Consider the following 25,649-nt stretch of genomic DNA (forward strand, 5'->3'; position numbering starts at 1 on the left):
CAGGGGCAAAATACCAATATTTTTGGTTGTTGTTTCCGCCAGAATTTTATTCTTGGCACGGTAGAAATTTAAGGTTTCTGAAACAGAATTTAGACCATGGAACACTAAAATGCCCTATTGAAACCCAGGATAATACCACTACTACTACTACTACTACCACTACCACTACTACTACTACTACTAGGGGTTAAAAGGGGCAGGAGCTCTGGGGAACATGGGATAGTGGCACCCCAAAAATCCAGAACACAGCAAGACTCGGTCTCAGTTCTGGATTTTTGGAGTGCCGCTATCCCATGTTCTCCATTGTTCTCTTCATGTTTTAGTGATAGCAGAGCACCCAGCCAAGAAGGTCCACAAGAGGAAGCACACCTGCTCTATATTTGGAGGTATATGGACAAACCAGTTAGTCTAATTGATTGAGTTCATTTGATATGGATAGTGCACCGTTTACACTTGAAGCCTCCACCCATGTAAAGCTGAATATACTGTGCATACGTCACAACCTTGTTCCAGATTTACCTCTTTGGAGCGGAGTCACCCCCATCCACACACACAAAACAGCTGAACAAAAATAGCTCACCTTTACAGAGTAAGCCAAGGATATGGTGACAGCCAGCGGTAAGCCCTCTGGCACGGCCACCACCAGCACCGTGACACCGATGATGAAGAATTTGACAAAGTACTGAACGTAGACCGGCGTGCACTCTGTGACCCACACCTTGCTCTGCACCACGAATGTCTCGATCACAAAGTACACCACCAGGATGATGACCGTGATGGCAGACATGACCAGGCCTAGGAGGAATGGAGGTCAATTGCAATTAGGTGCTTGTGCATGAGTCATAACACAGATAAAAAACACATACAGCAGGGAGGGTGCTCTTGCATGAATGGAATTAGCTACTATAAATAGAAATCGCAAAGCTGATTCTATCTGGACAGCAAAAAGCCACGGCCTTTACTTAGACATTTGGCTCTTAAATTTCTCCACATTGTTAAATAACTAATTCAATGTAACTACTGTATTGGTCACTAAGTCTTTAAATCTATTACAGAATAAGCAAAACTACCAGTTGCTTTCATCTAGCCTGCTCATTTTCCCAGGAATGTGCCTTTTATAGATGATCTTTTTCTACGAATCTGCTTTGTTTTCTTTTCAAGAAATACAAATTTGTAAACAATGTATCATTACAAATTTCATAGAAAGAGAGAATATTGATTATATAAATAATTACTGAAATAAAAAAATGAAAAACAATTGTAATTTGTTACATTAAGGTTTAACAATCTGAATATAAAAAACAGTCATTGGGCCCAACATATTCATGGTTGGTTACAAGCTGAATTCCACTGTTGGCCCAATTCTGTCTCGCTACCTGGGAAAAATTACATGAATGAAAGAAATGAATTCAGAAATGAATAAGAAGTCAAATAATTTTAACTATCACCACATTTATGTAATATTGTGCACATAAATACAACAGAGGAACACTATAATGGCAAGGTTATGATGTAAATGTTAATTTTATGATTTTATGAGGTTTAAGTTTATTAATGACTCGACATAGAGAGGCCTTTGAGGTCAGTTGTTCTGACCCCTAACCCTTCAACTACTACTCCATTTTGCCTTTGAAGTCCAAACAAACACAACTTAACATCCCGGACTTGAAGGGGAACAGGTAAAGCCGTCAAATTAAATCTGCCTCACCTGCTTTCCCGATTTGCACTGCCAGTTTAGTGAGCTTGCCCTGAAGAACCGATTTTTCCTTTTTGGGCACACTGGACTTCTTCTTCTCTTTCTCCTCCACTTCCCCACCTTCAGCGCTCTTCAGGGGCTGCATCTCCATGGCAACGGCCTCATCCTGTTTCTTGGCTTGGGTGACGAAAAGTTGGGTAAGTAGTTGGAAGGACACCAGTCGGCATGGCCGGTCTACTTCTGGTACAAACTAGTAATTTGTTTACTGATGTCTATGCCACACTTTTTTCAGTTCAAGGAAATGTTGAGCTGACACTGAAATATCACGATGCTTACCTTTGTTCTGATTGGTCTCCAGGGTCCCATCCGGCTTGCCTGAGAATAAGTAAGGGGGTAATTTGCATTTTTAAATTGAGCCCTCAGAGGTCACAATCAATTAAATTCACTAGATTCAATTCAGTTTCAATTCACTAGATGCCTTCAAATTTAGAAACATTTAAGAAGTTACTTCTATTGTTGTACTGTTTGTTACGTTTGCTCGTATGTCAATATTTTATTTGGCAATGCAATAATGCTTGACTCTTATAACCCCTTTCCACATCCCCTCAATATTGGATTTCACTCAACCCCTGAATTGATTGAATGGTGACTGAATAAGCCATGGCTGAATCACAGAATTAAATAATACATTACATATAGAAGGTACTTAAATCATATGAGGAAATGGGTAGAAAAACAGAAGATGAGAAGGCAAAATAAAAGCAACAGATTGGAATGAGAAAACTGTAATTATTGTAGCTATCTTATCTATGCAAGCTCATTTTATCTGGAATTTTACCGTAGTTCTCAATTCTTTATATATTATCCTTGATGTTATTTCCTCCATGTAATGGATGTTTCTCCATGCATGGAAACATATTCAGGAAATAAGTACCATCAAAAGGTTTAGTCTTTTTCTACTGCCAAACAGTATACAACATGGATTGCTGAAATGCATTCCAAAAAATATGTTGAATTAAGGCCCTTAAAATACAGAAAACCTGACTTGTTAACTATTTCCACACTTGGGAGGCTCCTACAATGAACCTTGTCACCAATCTGACACCTCGTTCACAACTGACTATTCTGTTACATTACAGTACAGCAGAAGTCCATTCATCCCTATGGGAGACAATTCTGATGGAGCGATAATGCAGCGCCCCCTCTGTTGGCAGCAGAGTGACGGATACAGTGGAAAAATCTAACTCGGGTTTTCTCCAGTCTGCTAACTTAACTGGAAGTTATATGCTTGACTAGATCCATAAGCTATTTAATTTTTTTTCTTTTAATAAAACATATCTTACAGTAGAAAACTGGATTGTCCATTTTAAATTCCGAAAAAATGTTGATGATGATTTGGTGACAATGATAACATTACGTAGTTGCTCATGTGTGTTTAATAGGCTATTACTTTGCTTTAAGGAATAATATAACCTCTCTCCAAAATGTATTTTTTTAATGTTAAGTAGCAGAAAAAGTAAAGTACAATGTATTTGTTTGTTGTGTTTTGGGCGTTGTCAACTTTCACTTTCCTCTGTCAGCTGAGGACAACACTGTGCTGCAGATGACGTCTGCAGAATGTGACAGACTCAGTTGTGAACCAGGCATTAGTCAGTCATAAGGGAAACACCTACCATTTCTGACGCGGCTCTGTTTCACTTCGACTGCTGGGGGCTGCTGCTGCGTGACTGAGTTACTATTGCCCTCTGACAGGGGCCGGGGTGGTTTGTGCATTTCAGATGGGTCGGGGATGACAACAGATATAAACAAAAAAGGTATAAAAGAAAAACAACTCAAAGTGTGAGCAAAGTAAAAGACCAAAAACAAGCAACGCAACGTAAAATGAAAAGAATGAGCGGTGAATAAAACATGGCTGTGTCTCTGGTGCGCGTTCTCTAACTGTCCTCTAAACTGTGGCATCCTCTCTGCATGCAACCCCGGCACCATCTTGCTCTCCCTTCTTTCCATTCAATTATTGATTGCTCTGCAGACTGCAGTGCTTTTACAGGATAGAATTATTAAACAGCTGGCACTCTGCTCACATCAAGGGGAGCAGGCGGGAGGGAAGGGTTGATATGACAGCAAGCCTCCACTCTCCTCCTCTCTCTCTAATTCATAAAGTACATTAAGGCTTGGAACCGCTCTCTTGGAAATATAAGAGCGGTGCATAATATTGCATGAGTCATTGTTATCATACTCAACACAATCATTTCACTGGTAGCCACAATGTTTACAACACACTCTGCATTTAACAACTTATTTCCCAAAAACATATCAAACCATTTCCATCTATTAAAGGCTCCACTTTGCTCACAGGCTATTTAGACAAAACAGTGGTCATTAATAAAGTATCAGGTTTCCAAAGAAGAAGGAAAAACAAAGTTGTAAGTTGTCATTGATTGTGATTCTTCCTTACCTTTCTTGTCTTTCTTCTCCTCCTCGGCCTCTCCGGCCCCCAGCAGGGTAAAGATGATCCCAGTTTGGGAGTTGACCCCAACCGCAGTTACCAGCATCTTCCCTGAGCCCTCCATCACATGAGTTCCTGACACACACACACACACACACACACACACACACGTATTTAAGTGTACTTGAAATACATTCTGAATGCCGCTTTGCATTCATAAAATTGAGATCAAACATGCTTTCATGTTTTAAAAGGATGCTATTAAGTGTTAAAATGTTTATTATAATTCTTGACACGGGAAAACAAAAAAGTAGTCCCACTACAGAAAAGAAAAACATGATTTTTTTTAAACATTTCAATTTTCTTAAAAGAGCACTTGATACAAGATTATGTGTTAAAAATTGTAATCCTGTAGGATATTTCTAAATTATATTTTCATTCCATACTGAGATTTTTGGAAACTCAAAATGATTGTTGGCTTTAAAATTAAGCAGATTATGAGTTACTATTAAAGTTATGTGTCATTTTAAGATCTCTGATTTGACTATATGTGATGATCATCACATATAGTCAACAACTTTTAACAGCTTTAACCCTAATCACCTACTTAGTAAGCAGAGATCTTAACACATAACTTTAATAGTAACTCCTAATCAAAGACCCAATTCGGTTAAATCTTTATTAGCTCATGAGCTAATAAAGATTTAACCGAATTGGGTCTTCATAGTTCTCCACCACACTAACACTTCACACATGATTTTTGCAGCAGAAACATAACTAAACTTAGTCAGACTGAGACAAAGTAAACTTTGTCTACAAAGTAAACTTTGTCTCATAAGTAAAAATAAAGCATTGTACTTTTTAAAGAGGGATAATAGGCAACTCAAATGTTTGTCTGACAAAATGTAAACACAGACTGTATGCTCCAGAGATAATGACTATTGAATTTCAGGAGATTATTTTTTTCCTTTAATGGATATACAACATTTTGGAAATAACACAATGCAGCTGCCTCCTTCTAACTCATAAATACTTTGGTCACCTTCCTGTGTTTCCCTCTGTGATCTAATTAGCTCTGTACAACAGACCTCCATTATATTCCCATTAATTATGGCACTCTACTGGGTAATGACTTTGGAACGGTGAGTAACTCACTGTGTAATTACACTTGATGTCAAAAATACTCTCGCCGTGAATAACGGGGGAATTCAAGCAATGGTGGGTACAGAAGACAAAGGAGCGTAACATGTAGCCTGCTGCCAGCCTACTGTGTAAATTACATGACTTACACTGCATGTCCTACCATCTTTCATAACTCTGTTCACCACCAAGAAAATAAAACTGCATTTTCCAAGGTCTTATAGGAATACAGTAAGTTTTTGATAGATTGTCTTGGTCAAGTTATCTGTTAAGTGATGAGAAAATAGACACCAAAATCACACACGCATCCCCGGTAGATATTTGGCTGCGGGGCTCCATGCTAACACTTTAGCATACACTATGGTGAGTGATAGTAGCTCCATGCTAACACTTTTTAACACTATGTTGAGTGATAGTACGCTCCATGCTAACACTTTTTAACACTATGTTGAGTGATAGTACGCTCCATGCTAACACTTTTTAACACTATGTTGAGTGATAGAAGCTCCCTGCTAACACTTTTACACTATGTTAAGTGATAGTAGCAGACAGTATGCAGGTGAAGCGATAGGTCTCACTATTGATTATTTCTGTCTCCTGACTGCCTTTTTTTTGGCTAGGAGTCAATGGGAGTGTCTCACCTTCAGACCACCTTTTTTTCTGCAAGAGGCTTATTTCATTTGGGAAAAACATTGTAATGTTTAAGCTACGGATAGCGGTGTGAGATCCAGACTATCTTTACATTAGTAAAAAATTTGTAAAAAGCAACTTCGTTTAGCAGGTGCTCCCGTTTTACACATGCGTAGTATGGTGAAATGTGATATCATCAGCAATGCATGGCGTACACTACGTTGAGTGATAGTAAGCTCCATGCTAACACTTTAGCATACACTATGTGGAGTGATACTAGGCTGGGCATAGCATAGCAGGTGTGTGTGTGTGTGTGTGTGTGTGTGTGTGTGTGTCGGGGTTAGGTTGAGGATGGCTGTGATCCCCAGGGTGTCTAATGGACTTTGTGACCTGCTGCTTCAGGAAGCTGACCAGCAGCCACAATTCCATTATGACAATCCTATTATTAACACAAATACACACCAGACAGAAAACTCACTGGGACAGCTCATCAGTCACTGAGTTTTCACAGTGAGCACATAATGTACATATATGTAGACACACACACACACACACATACATATACACTGCAAACCATAAAGGCATGCAAATACTCTGAAATAGGGTAAACCCATATATAGCATAGGGTTAGGGTTATAGAGTACAGACGTACAAAACATACCCAAATCTAATATGCACATCCATGGCCATGCCACAGCTAAAACAGACGTGGTGGAACCGGCCTGGGGTCTGGCTCTACCATGGCAACTCACCAGACAACAACATGGGGTCTTTGTCCGCAGATTTGCGTACATGGTCAGACTCTCCAGTTAGGGAGCTCTCGTCGATCTTCAGGTCGTTGCCCTGGATCAGTATCCCATCAGTAGGCAGCAGGTCACCTGGATGAGGGAACAGGGGTGTAGTGGTAAATAGAAAAGTGGGTAACCTATGACCCATACAGCCATGGTCATCATAACGCACCCTGTCATTCATACAAATAATAAAGTCACATTTTCACAATAGAGAAGAGTAAGCTAGGTAACTAGAACAGACATCCAACATAGCGAGAAGGTAATATATAATGTAAAAAACTGTAGTAGTAATACTGCTTTGTCATTTTTTTTGGCTTGAGAACCAGACATTTTAGCCTTCGTAGCAGAAATGTGTTGCAATGCCAGTAAAAATGCCAATAGGTCGGGTGGGGTTGGGTGTCTTGAAATTCCATTGGGTGGGGAGTTTTTGTTCCAAAACACAGTACAGGCCAGAAAGTGAGTTTTGAAAGCCAGAAATCTCAGCACCTGGCAAAGTAATCGTTGAGTCATTGGTATTGATCAATAACGCTATTAATCCCCGCATATATATTTTATAGTCATTTTGTGCTATGGTGAAAAATCTTACTTATAGCACCTGCAAATTATTGCACTGCAGATAACAAGGTGGGTAGACAGAATTTTGATGGCTTTGCCCTCCATTACATCCGTGGGTGGGACCAAGAATGGATGGAAGTGGGAAAAGCAGCATAATAACATCAGGTGGAAATTAGGGTTCTGTCTTTTTCAATTTTTTAAACCTGGAAATTGTATGTGCAAAGTTTACAGTAAGCTTGCTGTACGTGCATTATGAATAGAACATAACTGTATATTTGGCAAAGCTATACTTATACTTACTGTATACTTAACTTATACTGTATGTATGCTGGGCACACATGCTTCAAATTCAGTCTTCTTTCACTTAATTTGTAACTGCATACTTATGTGGCTTGATCCAGGCATGTTGCCATTTTATGCCATTTTACATGAGATTTATTCCTCCAAATAAAATTGTAGACCAACTTATCAAGAGTGGAGTGGAGTTGGGAATCTTTACTGATGTAAACTAGGGTTAGGGTTAGGGTTTGTTTTAGGGTTAGGAAGTCAGATTCTATATGTGCAGTGGGATTTTTTACGTTTTTGGGACCAACCCTACTGACCAACAGAATGACTTATAGTAGCTATTGATTGCAGCTAAAAATCTGGCAAACATTGAATTTAAACAGAATTTTGCCTTTTTCTGCCATTCTGATATATCTAGTGTCAGGGTGGCTTTTACATAAGTAATGCTTAATTAAAATATTGATTTTCATTGGCTGAGAGTAAGGCAGCAGTAATATGGCTCTGTAACGGTAACCACAGCTCCAGACAATTTAAGAACAATTTCAAATTACCAAGCTGCAGGTTTTGCGCACCACAAAGCTGTTAAAGTTGAGTTTTCTGAATAAGGGTCATTGAAAACATAGTTGGGTCAGTGTCTTTGTCTTTGTCATACTGACCGTATTTGACTTGTGCCACATCTCCCACCACCATGTCCGCCACAGGGATCTGGATGACGGTGCCGTTGCGAACCACGGCGAAGCGCTGCTCCTGCTCAATGCGGCTCTGCAGCCCGCGAAACTGCTTCTCTTTACTCCAGTCATTGAAGGCTGTCACCAGCACCACGCAAATGACCGACAGCAAGATGGCCGCCCCTTCGATCCAGCCGGCCTCCGCCTCTCCTTCATCCTCCGCTGCAGACGCCACATTTCCACACGCTGCTCAAAGGCAACAGGGCGGGGGGGGGGTTAGACAAAGAGAGAGCAGAGGCAAGTTCAGAAGGAATATGACATGAGGCTATTTTGAAAACATCTCTTGATACAGGGTTAGGGTTAGGGTTAGGGTTATATATATTTATCCTATTTATCCTTTCTGGCAAACATTTAGACACCAAAAGTTGAGACGATATCCGTAGTCGTCCATAGCTGCTACCTGCATCGTTTTGTGAAATCAGGACCTAAATATCTTACTGATATCAGTTCAAAACAGTTATGAGTTATGAATTTTTAAACTGCCGTAATATCATCATTTGAAAATCTTTTGCTTGTATGGGTGGTGTTGAACTTGACCACATCCTGCACATCACCATCTGTCAAATGCTTTCAAGGTTTATTTAAGCAGGCAGTCTCATTGAGATTGAAATCTTTTTTCCAAGGAACATCCAAAAAAAATGACAAAGACAATACACAATGCAATTCAGTCATCAATATACAGGGACATACATTGTGAAACACAATCGCAAACATAATAAATTGGAGACATTTGCATTGAACTTCGTACTTTGAACTGTGTAGTTTATACTGAAGGCAAGTTTATTTTATTTTGGGAAAGTAAAAGCTCCGCAGCTGATGGTGACCATTTTAAGAGTAGCTAAAAGCCTGAGCTTCTGTGTCAATGAAACAAAAGCAATCTTCATGCTCACGTTCCCTCAGTAAAGCTGGCAGTGCAAGTTAGGGAGTGACAGACTTACATTCACTCTCCTCGGCAGGCGGCTGATAGAAAGACAGGCCCAGGGAGATGATGGCAGCGATCTCCAGGATGATGAGGGTCACATCCTGCAGAGCTTCCCACACCAGCTGCAGGAAGGTCTTGGGCTTCTTTGGTGGGATAAAGTTCTGTCCAAACACCTGCGTGCGTTTTTCCAGGTCGGCGACATTGTCTGAGAGGCCTTGGTGGGGGATACAAAGGGAGTTCAAGGGTGTTAGAAGGTTCTGTTCACAATCGTACTTCAATTTATTTGTCTTTGGTGCTCATGAAGCTCTAATGAATGAAAACATAAGGTGTAAATTAGGGTTCTGTCTTTTTTAACTGCAGTTTGCTTTGACCCTGTGCTTGTCCTTGTTTCAAAGTTGCGTGTGCTAGCTGGACATCATTAGTGCCTTGCTGCTAGCCTCTACCACATGTCAAGAGTGGTTACTGTTATGCAATTGCCACTCCATGAAGTGCTTATTAAATGAAGGAACTCTAAATTGGGTAGAGTAACTCAGCTGGTTAATGTTGCTGAATTGGCCATCCTTCAAGGCAAATATCCTCTTATTAATTGTGCTTGGCAGTGATGTACTTTACTTACAGCACTTTCAACGGTAAAGTAAAGATCAGAGTATTGTTTAGGGTCAAGAGCAGTTGAGTTGGCTGGAAAACCAGTCCATCTGCCAAATATTAACAAAGGGTTCAGTAACAAGTTCTCTCATCACATCATTTCACATCATATGCCATAGGCTAAGTTAGTTCTAATCATTTCTATTCTACCACTAGCATGGCTCATTTCTGGACCGTAAGACGAAGAACATAACTGACATTGAGGGCATCCGGCTTTGATTGTGGTGACTTTCAATTCAAGGACAATCTGGGACATGGACTGTGAAATTACACACAAACTTTTATGATCCTGTCTGAAATGGTTCAGTTGTTATAGAGTAGATTGATGATATGATCGGTGCTGGGTTCATTATTTAGTACTCTTTACTCCTTTAGAAAATAATGAAATGACTTTGCTTCTTACTCCCTGGGAGCAATAATTCAGCAATCAAGGATTCCAAGAATAAAGGGCAGAGATAAGTATAGAAAGGTCTGACCTTTCATCGAGACAGGATTTGCCAACGTATGTCTCCTCTATTTCAAAAATACCTGGTTGTACCTTTTGCCTAAACAGTTTTGTCCAGACTATTTTGTACTACAATTTTTTTTGTAAGACCTTCTATCCATCATGTGTTGGCCCTGCTCATATCCTGCTCATATCAGTGTCATTATAATGTCTGGTTGTGGTGTTCTGGGCACATTTTAGCTCTGAGCAGAGATGCACATTGCAGTGAATAATTTCCACATCCACATCCACATTCACTCAGGTTAACAGTGTTGCGGGGGCATGGGGATGTCTCACCTTGATAATGGGAAACCCTAATTAGGGGCATTGTGCCAGAAAAAGAAGGCGACACCAACATGGCATTAGAGGAAGATGAGACTGCTGCGGGTGACTCAGGTATCCTAAATGTGCCTTTTGTTTTTGGAAAGAGTAAACGTAATCATGCATGAGCCCATAATAAAAGTTCATTGCCAATAGGGAGATGCATTTTGGGCAAAGTGGATGGCTGGATGGATGAGCGACAAACAACTGATTAAGGCCGGAATGTTTCTCTGGGATATGATTATTAGAAGTCTATGTAATTTTATATGTAGTATAAAGAATTCACTGAAAATGTCATTAGAACATTTTACTTTATTTCACTGCTTTGCCATCGAAGTCGCCATTTATCAGTGTCCAAAATGTGAGTCCGCATGGGTCAAAGTTTCATGCATGTATATTTTAGAAAATGAGACATTTTTGATATCTCTAAAAAACAGTGGATATTTTTTCAAGACTTCAATCAAGGTATTATCTAAACATTTGACCATCAGCATATTAGAGTAGAATGGTTGCTAGAATCTGAAAGCACAAAATGGAAATATGCCCTGTGTAGGCTCTATGTTATATTTAAATTAAAGTTATGGCTTGGACAATCTTCAGCACTGTGCTCTCACCTCTCCATTTAATATCTGAAACAACAAAGACTTACGACAACTAATGTTTTAATTAATGTTTAATTAATGTGGCCTCGTTAAAAACTAGCCCTAACCCTAACCCTAGAAATTCAACTGTGACTAATCAGCCGTGGTAATCTTATATCATCTGACTGGGAGGAAATATAATCTGGCCTAATAAAATTAAGAATATTGGGCTGATAGTGCCGGGTGAAAAAGACGAATGAACCATTTTGAACAAATCCTTCTGGAGCTCGAAACATACGGAGTCTGAAATGGAACATACTGGTTCAAGTAAATGGAACCTCCCACTCCGAGTTTCCCATCAAAGGTCATTGAACGAGTCTGACAGCAGCTCCTCCAATGCTCAGCTAGTCATCTTTCCCCCCACCCACCCACTCACAAACAGGCACTGAGCAAGCCAAGCTCTCTATGAGACAAATGGCTTCTGTACATTAACATTAAGTACAGGCTACAGTGAGCCACAGAACAGCCGTCAATGATGGCAATGCAAGTATTTCAAGCTTAATTCTATGTAGGCTAAATCAATCTATTACATTACACCTTCACAAACAAAGACATCTCACGTACAAACCCGCTCTTTGAGGAAGTAATCGTTCATTTGAGTTTTCAAGTTTCAGTATACGTACGTAACTCGTATACTGAATATTCAAACTTGACATGGCAGCGGTATCAAAATTTGTTTTGCATATTGGCATAACTAATCTTTTTTTTTTTTCTCAAGCCATATTAATTAATTAATAGAGTAATTAATAGAGTTTTATTGTATGTCTTGAGGTCCATTAAAAGCTGTTTGTTTGTGTGGTGTCATGTACCAAAAACACACATTTTCCAGCATCTCTCTGAGCCTTAGGCCGTTTCTGTTGCTGTGCCTTTAAGGCTCATTAATATTAACGACCACTCAGTTCTGATTGGCTATGATAATGAGCGAACCTTTGTGACGCCACAAAGTTACGGAAGTCCAAACGGCTCGTTTAGAGGCTCGCTTTTCTAATATGGATTGTGTGGATTTAGTTGGCGACCGTGCGTTTTGATACTTTCACCATGTTTAGATAGCACATCCAACTCCTTTATAATCAAAGAGGCAAGGGAAATCCTGTTTTCCACCATATGGGACCTTTAAATAAAAAGGCCATTTACTTTGCAAATTATTTTCTTAACAATTAACTTCACACACACACCAATTAGAAAATGACTACTATAGTGCCTCTCTCACCATATAAAATAGACAAGTAAAATCAACAAAATTAAAAACGGTTAAAAATAAAACACTTTGCGTTACTTTTTTTTTTTTTTAAATAAGAACAAATTGTTATTTACAATGGCGACCTGGCAAAAGGCAAAGCCTCTTGAGGGAGGGGGGTAGGGGCTAAAAAGAAATGTCAAAAATTAAAAGACAGCAGCACACATCCAAACTTTTTCAACACACCACTACTTACATACAATCACAACAAGCATTACGTGTGACAACAAGCATTACATAAATGACATACGGTCTAGCACACAAGCAACGGGCAAGTAGCTAGCAGACAACAGCATCAGGCAATACAACAGCAGAACAGGAATAACATATGACCAGGAAAGAGCATCAGGCAATACAACAACAGAACAGGAGTAGCATACACAAGCTGTAAGACAAACAGGCAAAGCAAAACAGCCCCAGCAAGAGAGGCAAGAATATTCATGGGACAAACAGTAAGCAATCGACAAGCAAGGGTTAAGGAATATTAGTGGGTCGGGAAACAGCTGCATGTATCAGTGAGAATGTCCATAATAGAGTCCTTGAAAACTGACTTGGGGATAAAATTGTCCAGTTTTAGTGTTTTTTGCAGATTGTTCCAGTCTTTGGCTGCGGCAGACTGACGACAAACCGAATACGGTATTTGTTTTGGGAACTTTCAACAGAATAAGGTGAGTAGAACGGGTGTTGTAGGCAGCAGATGTATTTTGCAAGTGACACAGTGGTGTCACTTGAAGAACTGGAGAACTGGAGAACTGAAGAACACACTTGAAGAATGGTCATTGTACAAGAGTGAAGGAGGAGCGCATTCTGTACAAGAAGCCAATTTTAGATTTGACCTTAGACTGTAACCTGCTGATATGGTGTGAGGACAGAGTGCTGTCTAGCCAGATACCCAAGTATTTATATTCAGTGACCTGCTCTAGGGTAGTCCCGTCGAGGGTAGCGATATCTCGGGCTGGAAGGGGCACAGAACCCTTCCTACCGAACCACATGACCTTGGTCTTGGTAGTGTTTAACAAGAGGTTTAGGGTGGAGAAGGCCTGTTAGACCCTAAGGAAGCTATCCTGAAGTGATATAAGTACTGCGTCTGGGGAGGGACCAGTGGCATAAAGAACTGTATCGTCAGCATAAAGGTGAATAGGTGAGTCTACAATAGAACAAGCAATGTCATTTATATATATAGAAAATAATGTGGGGCCTAGGATCGAACCCTGGGGTACACCCATAGTGACAGGGAGGTAACTTTGTAAGTTACCATTTTAAAATGTAATGATAAAATAATAAAATACATAACATTAAATAGGATATGGCATGTGTTAACTCACTCACAGTACTAGAAAAAATTATTAGCATGCTAAGGTGTACAGCATAGTTAATGTGTAAAGCTGTCAACACTTGATCCTCTGAGCTGCGTTCACCGTTAAGTAGGGCACAGGGCTAGGTACAGGGAGGCTTGCCGATACATCTTCATGGAAGTGTTCATATTAGGAAGGTGGGACATCCAAATTGTTTTTGCTATTGCTAAAATCATATTATGTATTTTTTCCCCTGAGGTTGTCGTAACATTTTAATGTTGTATTGTACAACTCTAGAAACTCGGACACACACAATATTAACATCTCCATCTTTCAGCTCTTTGTACGTCACACAAAAGTGTAATCTGATTGGACGGCAAGGATGGCGATGGCCTTCCTCGCCACAGGACTCTCAGAGATTCGAGTTAAGGCTGGGACACATTACACGTTTTTGAAGCCCGATTTGGCAAGGATTTGTGATCGGGAGTCGGCAGTATTCCAGGGTAGTCGCGTTGTTTAGTCGCAGCCGTAATCGTTATGTGTGTGGAAGTGAAAGACTCAAATCTCTCTCCTATGATCCCAATCGGCAATGTCACGATTAGATCAAGCATGTTTGTCTTTGCATGATCATGTGGTTTGCGCTCATCAAAGACTCGAATCTTAACAGCAATTTTCAATAGCCAATGAAAACAGAGATTGCGACAGACAAAGCAAGAGGGAAAAAATACATAAGTGCAAACACAAGATCCAACGTGTGTAATGGCTGAGCCGGGAAAGAAAAAGAAACCTGAATGTCTTCTCAGTATTTTTTTCATGCAAATCGCAGCACAAACCACAATTGCTGCAAGCCGTATGGGCTGCATGTTTGTTTTGATATCAAAATATCACGGAAAAATACATTCTCGCAAGTGCAGGTGTACCACGAAAAATCACATTCTCGCGAGATAACTGCGGCCGCTTACTCTCAGTCTTTTGTACAGCCTTTGTTGTGTGTGTGCATCACAAGGGACTGGAAATCTGCAAATTTCAGAGGTTAAATGTGCACTGCTCAATCTTTTCATTGTCGGTTATGATTGGAAAAATCTTTTAATATGTTCCAGGCTTTAATTGTGCCTGGTTCACAACAGTAACCTTCCAGGTAATTTTCACCATGCTTCCCAGTTTAGTTTTACTGCTTAAACTTAAGCTGGCAAATCATGCTATGATACAAAACTAATAAAACAATCTTTTTTTTTTTTTTTTTTTTTGACAATTACACAATTTTGTATTTAAATCAAACTTGAGAAGCAGAATTTCTCAGTACAGACTATTGCACAGTATGAGCAGTAAATCCTGTCATAACAACTGTCTTAATCATCAATAGGGCTGCTTCACCTTCGTTCAATAGACGGTTGCTTGATTCCCACTTGGCAGGCACCAGGATCTCACTGTCACTCTCCCCATTCGAAAGAAGAGATTCAGGATATGAGGGTCAGGACTTTTGGGTTGACAGCATGCTGCCGCTTGTTCTCCTTCCTTTCAACCTTGGATCCTCTGTTAGTATTTACTTTGTATATGCAACTGCAGAATTCCAGGGTTGCACCAAGCTCTGACGAATAGTCAATGTTGAGGATGTAGTATGAGGAGAACATCAAATGGAGGGCCTGTGTGAAGCTGGAGAGGTGCTCGTTGACAACCACCTGGTCCACTGCCACCATGAAGACACCAGCTGTCAGTGGGCTCTCTCCGCATATTACGATGCAAGGTGTCGGAGGGAGATGCACTTGGTCAACCTCACTGGTGATGCAGGTATCCTCCACCACCACAAACAGTTTCTCTTGCTCCTCTTTGAAGTGAGCAAGTAGCAAAAGCACTGCCCCACAAACAGAAAGAATTTGCTTTACTTGCTCTGACAGTGCATAGAAAAGTGAAATACTCCAAGATTTGTTTGAATTTATTGGCTGCAGCCTCCTCAAAGGAATCATTAATGTCAACACTGGTCAGCTTCATGAAATGAGCCTTCATTCCCACCATCTGAAATAGGTATGCCTGGCCCTATACAGGAGTGTAGGGAACTAAATCAACTCTGTTCATTCAAGTTGCTTGGCATGGCCACCGCTGCCACGCCAAGGACCGAGTAGCATCTGACCATGTGTGGAGTACGCTCACAGTCCCTTCAAGTGGGAAAGGGAAAAGAAAGGGTCAAATTGCCCATAAAATGTTTTGACGCTGAAGCCAAAAGATGAAATGAAGCAGAGCAATTCCGGTTCCAGCTCCAGTGATTCAAACGGAGAATCACAGAGTTTCTCAAGGACTAACCGCAGGTCCCAGTGTGGCACAAGCCAGGAGGCAGGGGGCCTCAGTCTCCTCACTCCCTTTAGGAACCGTTTCACCAGGGGGTGGATACACACAGAACAGTGTGTATAATGGAAGATGGGCTCCATCTGCTGACACGTGACACGCAGGCAAGGGACTGGCTTAGGCTTGGCTGCAAGGCCAGTGGTTAAGTCATCCACCGGTGTCTTCCGAGAAGGAGGAGGGGGCAACAGGATATCCATCCTCTCAGCAGTGTCTTCGAAGAGGTATGGCAGCTCGTTGAGTGGGTACCACTCGGTGTCAAACAGGGTGGCTGGGTCTTCTGTGTAGAGCCGTCTCTCGCTCCTCACAAGGGAGCGAAAGACAGGCAGGGCAGCTTGCTGTGCTGGACTGATGCCTCCATCCCAGGCATGGAAACCAGGAGGAGTGCTGGTCTCCAGCGATCAGCTGGTTGTTGCAGCGTTCACACGTTGACATGTTGACTTCTCACGGCAACACCACGGAGGTGATGAATCTCGCTGTGTTCTTTCTTGTTCAATTGCTGAGTAAAAGGGGGAACTGAGGCAGCGTTTATGCAGCCTTTATTTAGGGCATACTCCCTCCTGATTGGTCAGAAGAGTGAATTGTGTTTTGTTTTTTTTGTCAGGGCCGAGGCGGAGCCTTGAGGGGATTAGCCAATAGCGAAGCCTGTTAGAGGGCGCAGCCCATACAACATAGAACCACGGCCATTCTGTTGAAGTTGGGGAATGTGGACTTGAAGCCACATCCACTACTGGTTTACTATTAGCCACATCCACATCTAATTGGCTACTAGCTACATCCCCTACTAGGTTACTCAGAGAGAAGCCTTCTGAAGCAGCTGAAATGAGCAGCCAAATCTATCTTATAACTAAGATAGGAGGTCTATATCATATGATGGTAGCAGAAAATGGCAGTCATAAACTCTCTGATCAGTTGTTGAGAATGGGTATAGAGGAGCGGGGGATGGTTCTGGGACACAGGAACTTGCTGTTGATCTTCTGGAGGTGTTGTCGGTGTAATTCAACCATCTGTTATGGGAAGAACCCACTTGATAATTGCAATGACATACCCACTCTCACCTGCCAACATCCAAGGTAGGTTTCTATATACTCTACATACTCACCCAAACAGAGTACAAGGGACAGGGCAGTTACAGTACACAGCTCCTGTGTACTGATAAATATTCATATACAAGTCTCAACATGAACATGAACAACATGCTAAAACATGAACTGTATGGCTCTATTATGTTTTTATTGTCATTTGAGTGTTTGAGTTTGAGTCTTTGTCATTTGAGTCCATGTTTAGGGATGGTAACCTTGTCTGTGATGTAGAAAATAACCTCATAAACAGTGATTATTGTAAACGGTTATGATGAGATCAAAGGTTTTCTCTAGACTCCTATAAACCTCATGACCTACATCTCAATGTAAGAGTGCTGATAAAGATGGGCTTCTCTCAGTCAAGTGAGATGGATGGGGCGTAGAGTGGCACAGATGGCAAAATCAGTGTGTGTCTGCTTCTCAGCAGGGAGTGTGTTCTGGCATAAGTACTAAGGCAGACTGTTGCACACTACTACTGTCCCACCCTCGCCAAATCTCACCTGCTGCTCCTGGCAACCTTGCCGTCACTCTCAGTTCTCTCCATCTCTCTCTCACCACATTAACACTGGACGGATCAGTCTGTTAACATGGTGTTACATCTCCACATTTGCATTTACCAATACACCGGATGTGGTATAACAATTCCTTGTGCAAGAAACCAGTACAAGCATTCATACAGAAGCTCAATTCAGATGTTTAAAGAATTATGTGCTAACCCACAAATGGTGACATTTGGTGATAAAGGACATCAGGCTACACTGTAATAATACATACAGGACCATCAGACAAGCAACACCATTCACTAACTAACTAATCTAATTGTTACAGGACCATCAGACAGCAGCACCATTCACTAGCCACCTAATATAGAAATTATATTCATTAGCTATCTACTCTAAAAGTTACATTCACTAACCACCTAATCGGCTACAGGTTTATCACACAGCAGCACCAATCACTAGCTACCTAATATAATTTTGCAGGGTTGAGTGTGTGAGTGCGGGTATGTAACTCGGGTTATCAAGTGGCCATCTTCCCCCATCAATCAATCCCAGAACCACCTTCTTCACACCCGCTTTCAGTGCTAAACAGCACAATAGTGACCTACACTAGCCTGTACTGATGCTTAGGCTTGCACCTAGTTCACAACATCACCTAATAATTTCAATAACAGTAGGCCAATGGGACAGCTGACCCTGTTGACTTGCTAAACATGGTCGTACAAGCAGTGCTTCACTTCATCCTGACCAATCTTACAATGTTTTCTGCTGATCATGTCATACAGACAGGCATACTGAGCAAGGCAGAGCCATAAAGAAACTTCAGCAGAAAAGTCACCTTTTATGTCAGTTACCATTTTCATCATTGTGTTGACGAACAATTACAGGTATCATTACAGTCCTGAGATATTAATTCCTTTAAGAGCACGACAACAACTACATGATAATGTAGGACAAGTTTTGTATTAGGTCATGGGAGCTTCACTTTTTATATAGTCCTCATGACTGAATTCTGCTGTACATGCAAGACATGACATTCAAATAAATCAAGTTATTCAAACACTCACTGAAAATCACTCAAACGCATGTCTAAATTGGAGCGTGAAAGTTCTGTATCACCTGAAAGTGCACAAGCTCTCTCGTGTTTAACTGTGAATGTACCCAACACTCCAATTTACAGTCCATTTGGTCAGATTCTCAGTAGAAGGAATATGGATCTACAGTAAAGCTTTCACCATCTCCCCTCCGGCTTACTTGATGTTTGCTGTGGTGGGAAAGCTCTGCTGAATGGGAGGAGGTGTCTGTCTCTCTGCCCACCAGCTCGCTGATGCTGTCGTAGCTTAGCAACATAACATGAAAGCTTGGCGGGGCAGACAAAGTCACATAGATGGATGAGAGACCAGGCGGACGAGGGCAACGCAAATAGGGAAATCTCACTTCACAGGTGCACTGCAACGAGCTGTTCTAACGCAATAACTTCTGCATCGGTATATCAAACACAGCTGAAAAATGAAAATCTCTTTTGAGTGTTTGAATTGGGTCAAACCACCAGAATGCTTAAAGCTGCAATTTTGCACGTTGGCGGGCCTGAATGGCAGTGAGAGGTAACTGTTTGAAAACTATGTGAACTTCAATGCCCAGAAAACCTGAAAGGTGACGTCAGTAAACTGCACACAGCATTCTCATATTTACCAACCCATACGGTCTTTGATGCTTTAAACCTAAAAACCTAAAAATCTTGGCTAGTGCAATTACAATATAAATTTTGACCTGTTCTCTACTTTCTATGAACTTTGAAGAACTAAACCACCAAAATGAGCAATTATCTGTCATCATATCTATATGAAGTACACCCTAATAAAAATAAAGGCCAGTTTAAAGGTCAGTTTAAAGGCCAGTAAATTGATGAGCCACCGTCTGAAAGCTACAAGTAAAAAAGTTAGACCAAATAACTCAAAATATACAATTTAGGAAGGGAATATGATTTAGAGAGGCGACATGCAGAGGACAAGACGTGTGTGTGTGTGTGTGTGTGTGTGTGTGTGTGTGGGTGGGTGAGTCTGAGTGGGAGACATGAGACTGTAAGAAACCTTCCAGGCCGTGTAAAAAGCAGGTCTAAAGCAGTTTCAGTTTCAATAAAGTCATTTTGGGAAATCACAAACAACTCTCACCATCAGTCGGGGAGGTTTTCAGTCTGTGACAGAGGCTTTCTGTGTCTGTGTACGTCTCCTGGATCTTCTGCAGCGCCTCGGGTCCCCTCAGCTCCATGAGGTCCCTCAGCTCCTCCAGCGTGGCCCCGAAGTCCCCGGCATGGTTGACCTCCATGCCTGCTGCACTACCAGACTTCTTTTTGGGGTGGAAATCCACTGAACTGTTGGCTAAGTCTCCCATGGCTCTTCAGGCTAAGATCTTCTAAACCAAATAGCTGAGATCCCTCTGGGTCAGTGTTGGGCTCAGTGGGATATGGGGTTTGTTTGACTATATAATATCTGTTCTAATGTTTCCCAATGCCACTTGTTCCTCTTTTTGCCCCCCTTGGATTCTCCATAGCAAGCAGACCTAGAGTAAAAACACTTGCGATTTCAAGTGTATGCATAAATACCAGTCTTATGGCAGTCAGTATCTCTGGTTAAGTGTATGTAGTGACTACAGGTGAACTATTTGACTGGGATTTTGAAAACATATCTCAAAACCCATATTTTAAAAAATAATTTCAAAACATTCCTTGAGAGGATAATGATATTTCAATGGCTTTCAATATTTGAAATTAATCAAAACATTTATTGACTTGTGGAAAGCAAAATATGTTAACACCATCAACAAAAAGTCATAATTTTAGTAAAAATAATAATAAAAATAAGTATATTTGCCAAATGTTTCCAATATGTGTACAAACTAGTCTCTTCCTCAGATGTGTGGTCAAAAGTTGTCAATTTGAAGAATATGTATTTACTATTAATTACTCTTTACCACATTAAATCGAATACTTTCGGAAAATATTCTTCAATTTTTCATGTGTTTATTATTGGATTTTGCTTAATTGTTGGCAAAAGTATATTCATCCCAGGTCTGATAATCAAGGCATTTATGGGAAAGTATATATGAATGAGGATTTGGAGTCTGATTGGGCAGAACTGATCCAACCAGAGATACTAGTCTAGTGAGTCTTCCTTCTTTTGATCAGTGACAAAAACAGTTCACTGGTAACGGACACAGTGCTGTGGCAAACTCTCCAAACAGGATGAACTTGTCCGGACGTGACGAAGAGGAGGAAGCTTTAGTTGATGTAGAGGAAATCACCTAGAAGCTGGAAAGGAGGGGAGAAGTGAGAAAATGGTAAATGAAATTCACACATCATTGAGCATTAAAGGTGAAATCAATTCATATTCTGTTAAATTATCATAAGGAAGCATGCAGTTCACAGCTGAGTTCACAGGCTCCGAGGAATACAGAATCATTCTTCGCAAGGTTATGAATAAACTAGCATTTGCACTAAATCTTGATTTGCTGATGAGCCAATAGTGTTTACTGAAATCTCACCCGCTCACCATGAAGACAGAAAAAACGGCGCCATCATTTATTTATGAGATGCCCTATTGATTGGGAGTTTATTGATTGAGGAAGTAAGGGTCTCTCTGGATGAAATGATGCTGTGATGAGATGTACTGTTTGAACGGGAGATCAAAATCATCCTGAAAGCCTCGCACTAAAAATAGGAGAAAGGCAATACTAAAAAAATACCAACACTTTAAAATGTCATCATTCCAAATATAAAGGAGCTTTAGCGACTCTATAGGCTCCTACAGGAAAAAATTAAATAATAAATAATAAAACAGTACCTGCGTTAACAGCATAGTAACAGATCAAGTGTGATATGAATATATAAAAAACATTCTGAGCAGGATGACATAAGTTGTTGGAGTTATGTAAAAGACAGTGATAGTCTGAAGCGAGATATTAGCAAACTGTGGAGCAGCAGGACTGCTGTTGCTGGCATGGGCGCATTATCTTATTTTGCACTCAAGCTTTAATAGAGGTGGACTTGCTAGTAGCAGCTGAGTCATAATATTAAATCTTTCTCTACAGAGGAAACACTCACTGAAATGAACAACAGCATTTAGCATTTCTGGCACAGAAATATTTCACATGAGCAATACAGCAAATAGCATTATCAAGTGTCTGCTTTTCCATGCTGGGTAGGCAATGCATAATGAAACAGTCTATAAGTATCATATTGTCACTAATATTACAGCAAAGCAAAATCAGGATGACAGATCACACAAGAACCATTCACCACCAGTTATTTTCTATAATTTATTCTATTTGTGCGAACAGCATTCAGTAAGACCTGTGCATGGATAGCGGATATTTTTCCAAATGAAATATTGAAGTTGAAACTGAAGTGATGTTGTCAGTCTACTTATTTATGGAAAAGTTATTTTGAGGCAAAGAACAGAAAAATAGAACACTAGGCTGCATCCATTAAAACTACTTGTTTGTAAAATATTTAAAAAGGTTATATCACCATTTTGACACTGACAGCCAATGTCTTATCATCAATACCAATACATTGCTAGCTATTATAGATAATGGAATTATGTATTTGTTTATGCTGGCAGCAGACTGCTTTAATTCTACAAACATTTCTGGGAGGCAGCTGCTCTGGAGGCAGAATAATCTGGTTTAACCTCAATGGGCGGAGCCAAAGAATCAGTTTTTAGCTAACTGTTAGCTAACTAATCTAAATTTTAAAAAACCCGATAAATTACAATATTTTTTTCATTCATTCATGACCATGACATTCATGATGTTGGAAGGTCAGCAGGTTATGGTGTAGCATACCTAGATAGCTATAGGCTAGTTTGAACTTGGAAAGTCAGTTAGGGTTACGGTTAGGCTAACCTAGCCCAGTCCTGGTCCTCAGGACTCAGAGGCCTGCTGGTTTTTATTCTATCCATCTAATCAGGGGCTGATTAACACCTGGGACACCAGGTGAATGCAATTAGGACAGAAAACGAGGATTGAGAATTTAGTATGGCTACATTAGGCTACATTTTGTCAATTAGTAGCAGAGCGCTAGGCTTCACAATATTAGCTTCTTCCTCTCTTAACCCTTGCCTTTTTAATTGTGTTTCAGTCTAACATTTATGTTCACATTTTAGTGCAAATACAGAGTTTGCGCTGCCTCAGCCATTGAGTTCTATGGACACAGGTTTTTTTTGTGAGTTGTGTGGTCCCATGTGGTAAACAGCGTCCAGCGTGCTGGAGAAGCTGTGCTTTTCAGTGCAGCGAGTGTAAATAGCAAGACCCATGCTATTTTGCTTAAAAGCAAAAATTGAATATATAAAATATTGAATTTCTTAGTAGCCAGAAAAACTGTGGATCTTCAGCTCTGCCTATTGAGGTTTAACTGAGATTATTTCTGCCTCCAGAGCAGCTCTGTTGAACCTAAACTCCAGTCTGCATAAAGCATACAGTATAAACTCTTAAAATGAATCAGGACCAAGTGATGATCCTAACTGGCACTGTCAAACCAATACTCATGTTGCATTATTTTCTCACAAATTCTAATGTTCAAAATTGGCTTGATAGAGTGAAATTTAGAACACTGCTAAATGGATTTTTTACTGGCTGCAAAATTGGCCATCACAAAAAATAATACCTGGTATAATACTTTAATATGAAATATAAGATTTGACCTGCAACAACAAAACTGGACATTTCATTGCAACAACCAAATTATGGAAGATTTAATGTAAACACATACGGTATTAGGATGTTTCATTTTTTTAACACATCTGTAATCTGATTTCGGACAATCCACATTGCAACATATTTGTGTTCCAAATTAAACATGGATGTGTGAAAATGGCACATCCTTTTGAATCCTACTGAATCTGGAGAAAGTCATAGAATCAGCGATGGGACATTTGCCATCAGAGACCCTACAGTGTGGGACGGCCTGCCCAAGACTTGCAAGCTCAGTGTCTCCTTTTAAATCACTTCTCAAGACACTTTTTTATAGACTTTTTATGTAGTTGCTTTTTATGTTTTGAATCCTGTATTGTTGCCCTTTGTTTTCTACTACTATATGTTTTGTTCCTTGTGTCTCTTGCTGTCTGTTTGTAAACTCTGTTTTTAACAAAGTTATGTATGAATAATAATTATTATTATTAGATCTACTATCTCTAGTGGAACCAACAGGCATCTTATACTTCAAACAGCCAAATCAGAAGACCATATGCAATTGAGATTAATTCAGTAACAGTGTTATTACGTAGCCTATTGGTGTACCACTAAACAGACATCAAAGAAACACTTTATTCTACAGCAAACAACAAGCATGAGGTCTATATGTTATGGCAATCATAGATTTCATTCATTTGCTAGTATTTGTGAAACACAGATGCTTTATTTTCTTACAGTGTAGAAACATTTTTTTCTATGAAATGTCAGGCTAGTTTATATAATTATCTGGAAAAATAAACCTAAGAACTCTGACTTTAGGGGTTCAAAATTGTATTCTTCCATAATGTTTTATTTTCAGCCAGGCAGCATTATAGTTCAATACATGATTTTTTAACACCTGGAAAATACAGAATCTCCTAATTTGATACTGTGATATATCAAGTGCTTTATTGTCTTTATTGTGCTTGGAGAATAAAGTAGCACCATTAGGCTACACCTCATTCACCTTGGATGACCCCAACTTTTAGTTTGGGCCATGGATTAGCCTATATATAATTTAGAGAATTTTGCTACATGATTTTTTCCAGGACCAATAATTAATAATGAACCATCCTGCATCCTCCATTTGACAAATTCACCAAGGATAAAATATGCAAATGAGCAGTTTCCTTTTTAAAATCCACTATCAGCTGCAGTTGTCCTGGCGTATCATAGTCTGCATCTGACCTATAACACTACCGCCGTGCAAACGAATAACACGCACAAATCAAAGGCTCGGGAACGCCGTGATGCTCATGTGGAAACAGCCAATCCGCTGCCGGAGTCTGCTGTACCGAGCGACCCGCTCAGCCATGATGCTCCGGTCTGAGACACACACTGCTCTGTATGCAGCTCCGTGTCTCTGACGGGAACATTTAGCCCGTCTAATGATACATTCCTCTAGTTTGCAGAGAGAGAGAGAGAGAGAGAGAGAGAGAGTGAACACACACACATTGTCGGAAGAGTGTGGTGCGAGCGCGGAGGGGAAAGCGGCGTCAGCGCAGCCTCCATACAGATGATGCCCTTTACTCTTAACCTTCACATATCAGCTGTTAACCTTGGTGTGCATCGAGCCGCATATGACAGCGGAATCTGACGGGGAAATAACTCCAATACGGGTTTATTTTCACTCTATCCGACTGTTGATCGGTCGGACTGATTTGGGTCCAGGGTGCTGTATGGGTGTCGATGCAGAGGACAGAATGACACCGGCCAACAGTTTATAGTGCCAACATGTCAGCATGCATCACGCTTTGCAAATTGTAGAATACAACGGCGCAGAGGTTTAATCAATGCAAAGCGATGGGGGAATAAACTGGCGTGAAGGCTCTGTATTTAACGTGAGATTCGGGCCTGTCCTGCTGCAAGGTTATTACCGGAGACACCGGCTCACATGCACTATAGTAGCCTACTGGGTTTAAACCAAATGGGCCTAATAGTAGCACAAACTCCAGGCCTGTAACAGCAAGAATAACAGAAGACTGCAGTTGCCACCAAAATAATTCTATAGCCCAAGGGAGCATACAGCAAGATAGGCCAAATTGATACAGCATCACTCATAGTAGCACATTTAATAACCTGGCAGTCTGACTACAATGACGGATGCATGACAGGTTCATCTCAAGCATGATATGTCTCAGAGATTGTAGCTGCAGCACTTTCATTCATTTGGATGGATGCAATAAT

The 25,649-nt window shown here is 40.5% G+C and overlaps 1 protein-coding gene across 2 annotated transcripts in view; it reads right to left on the reverse strand.

Annotated features, from left to right (window-relative positions):
* Positions 1–20,126, reverse strand: part of LOC139932421 (plasma membrane calcium-transporting ATPase 3) — a 37,029-nt gene extending 16,903 nt beyond the window's left edge. Inside the window, exons 1-8 of one of the 2 annotated variants that reach the window (XM_071926190.2) lie at positions 19,907–20,126; positions 9,210–9,407; positions 8,200–8,457; positions 6,665–6,790; positions 4,152–4,277; positions 2,033–2,071; positions 1,709–1,873; positions 581–795 (exon numbers count right to left, since the gene is read on the reverse strand). In XM_071926190.2, coding sequence (XP_071782291.2) covers positions 581–795; positions 1,709–1,873; positions 2,033–2,071; positions 4,152–4,277; positions 6,665–6,790; positions 8,200–8,457; positions 9,210–9,407; positions 19,907–20,126 — 1,347 coding nt within the window. The remainder of the gene's footprint in view (positions 1–580; positions 796–1,708; positions 1,874–2,032; positions 2,072–4,151; positions 4,278–6,664; positions 6,791–8,199; positions 8,458–9,209; positions 9,408–19,906) is intronic. The other variant, XM_071926191.2, reaches the window with a different exon arrangement.
* Between the last annotated feature and the right edge of the window lie 5,523 nt (positions 20,127–25,649).

This window comes from Centroberyx gerrardi, chromosome 14 (assembly GCF_048128805.1).
Source record: "Centroberyx gerrardi isolate f3 chromosome 14, fCenGer3.hap1.cur.20231027, whole genome shotgun sequence".
NCBI lineage: Eukaryota > Metazoa > Chordata > Actinopteri > Beryciformes > Berycidae > Centroberyx > Centroberyx gerrardi.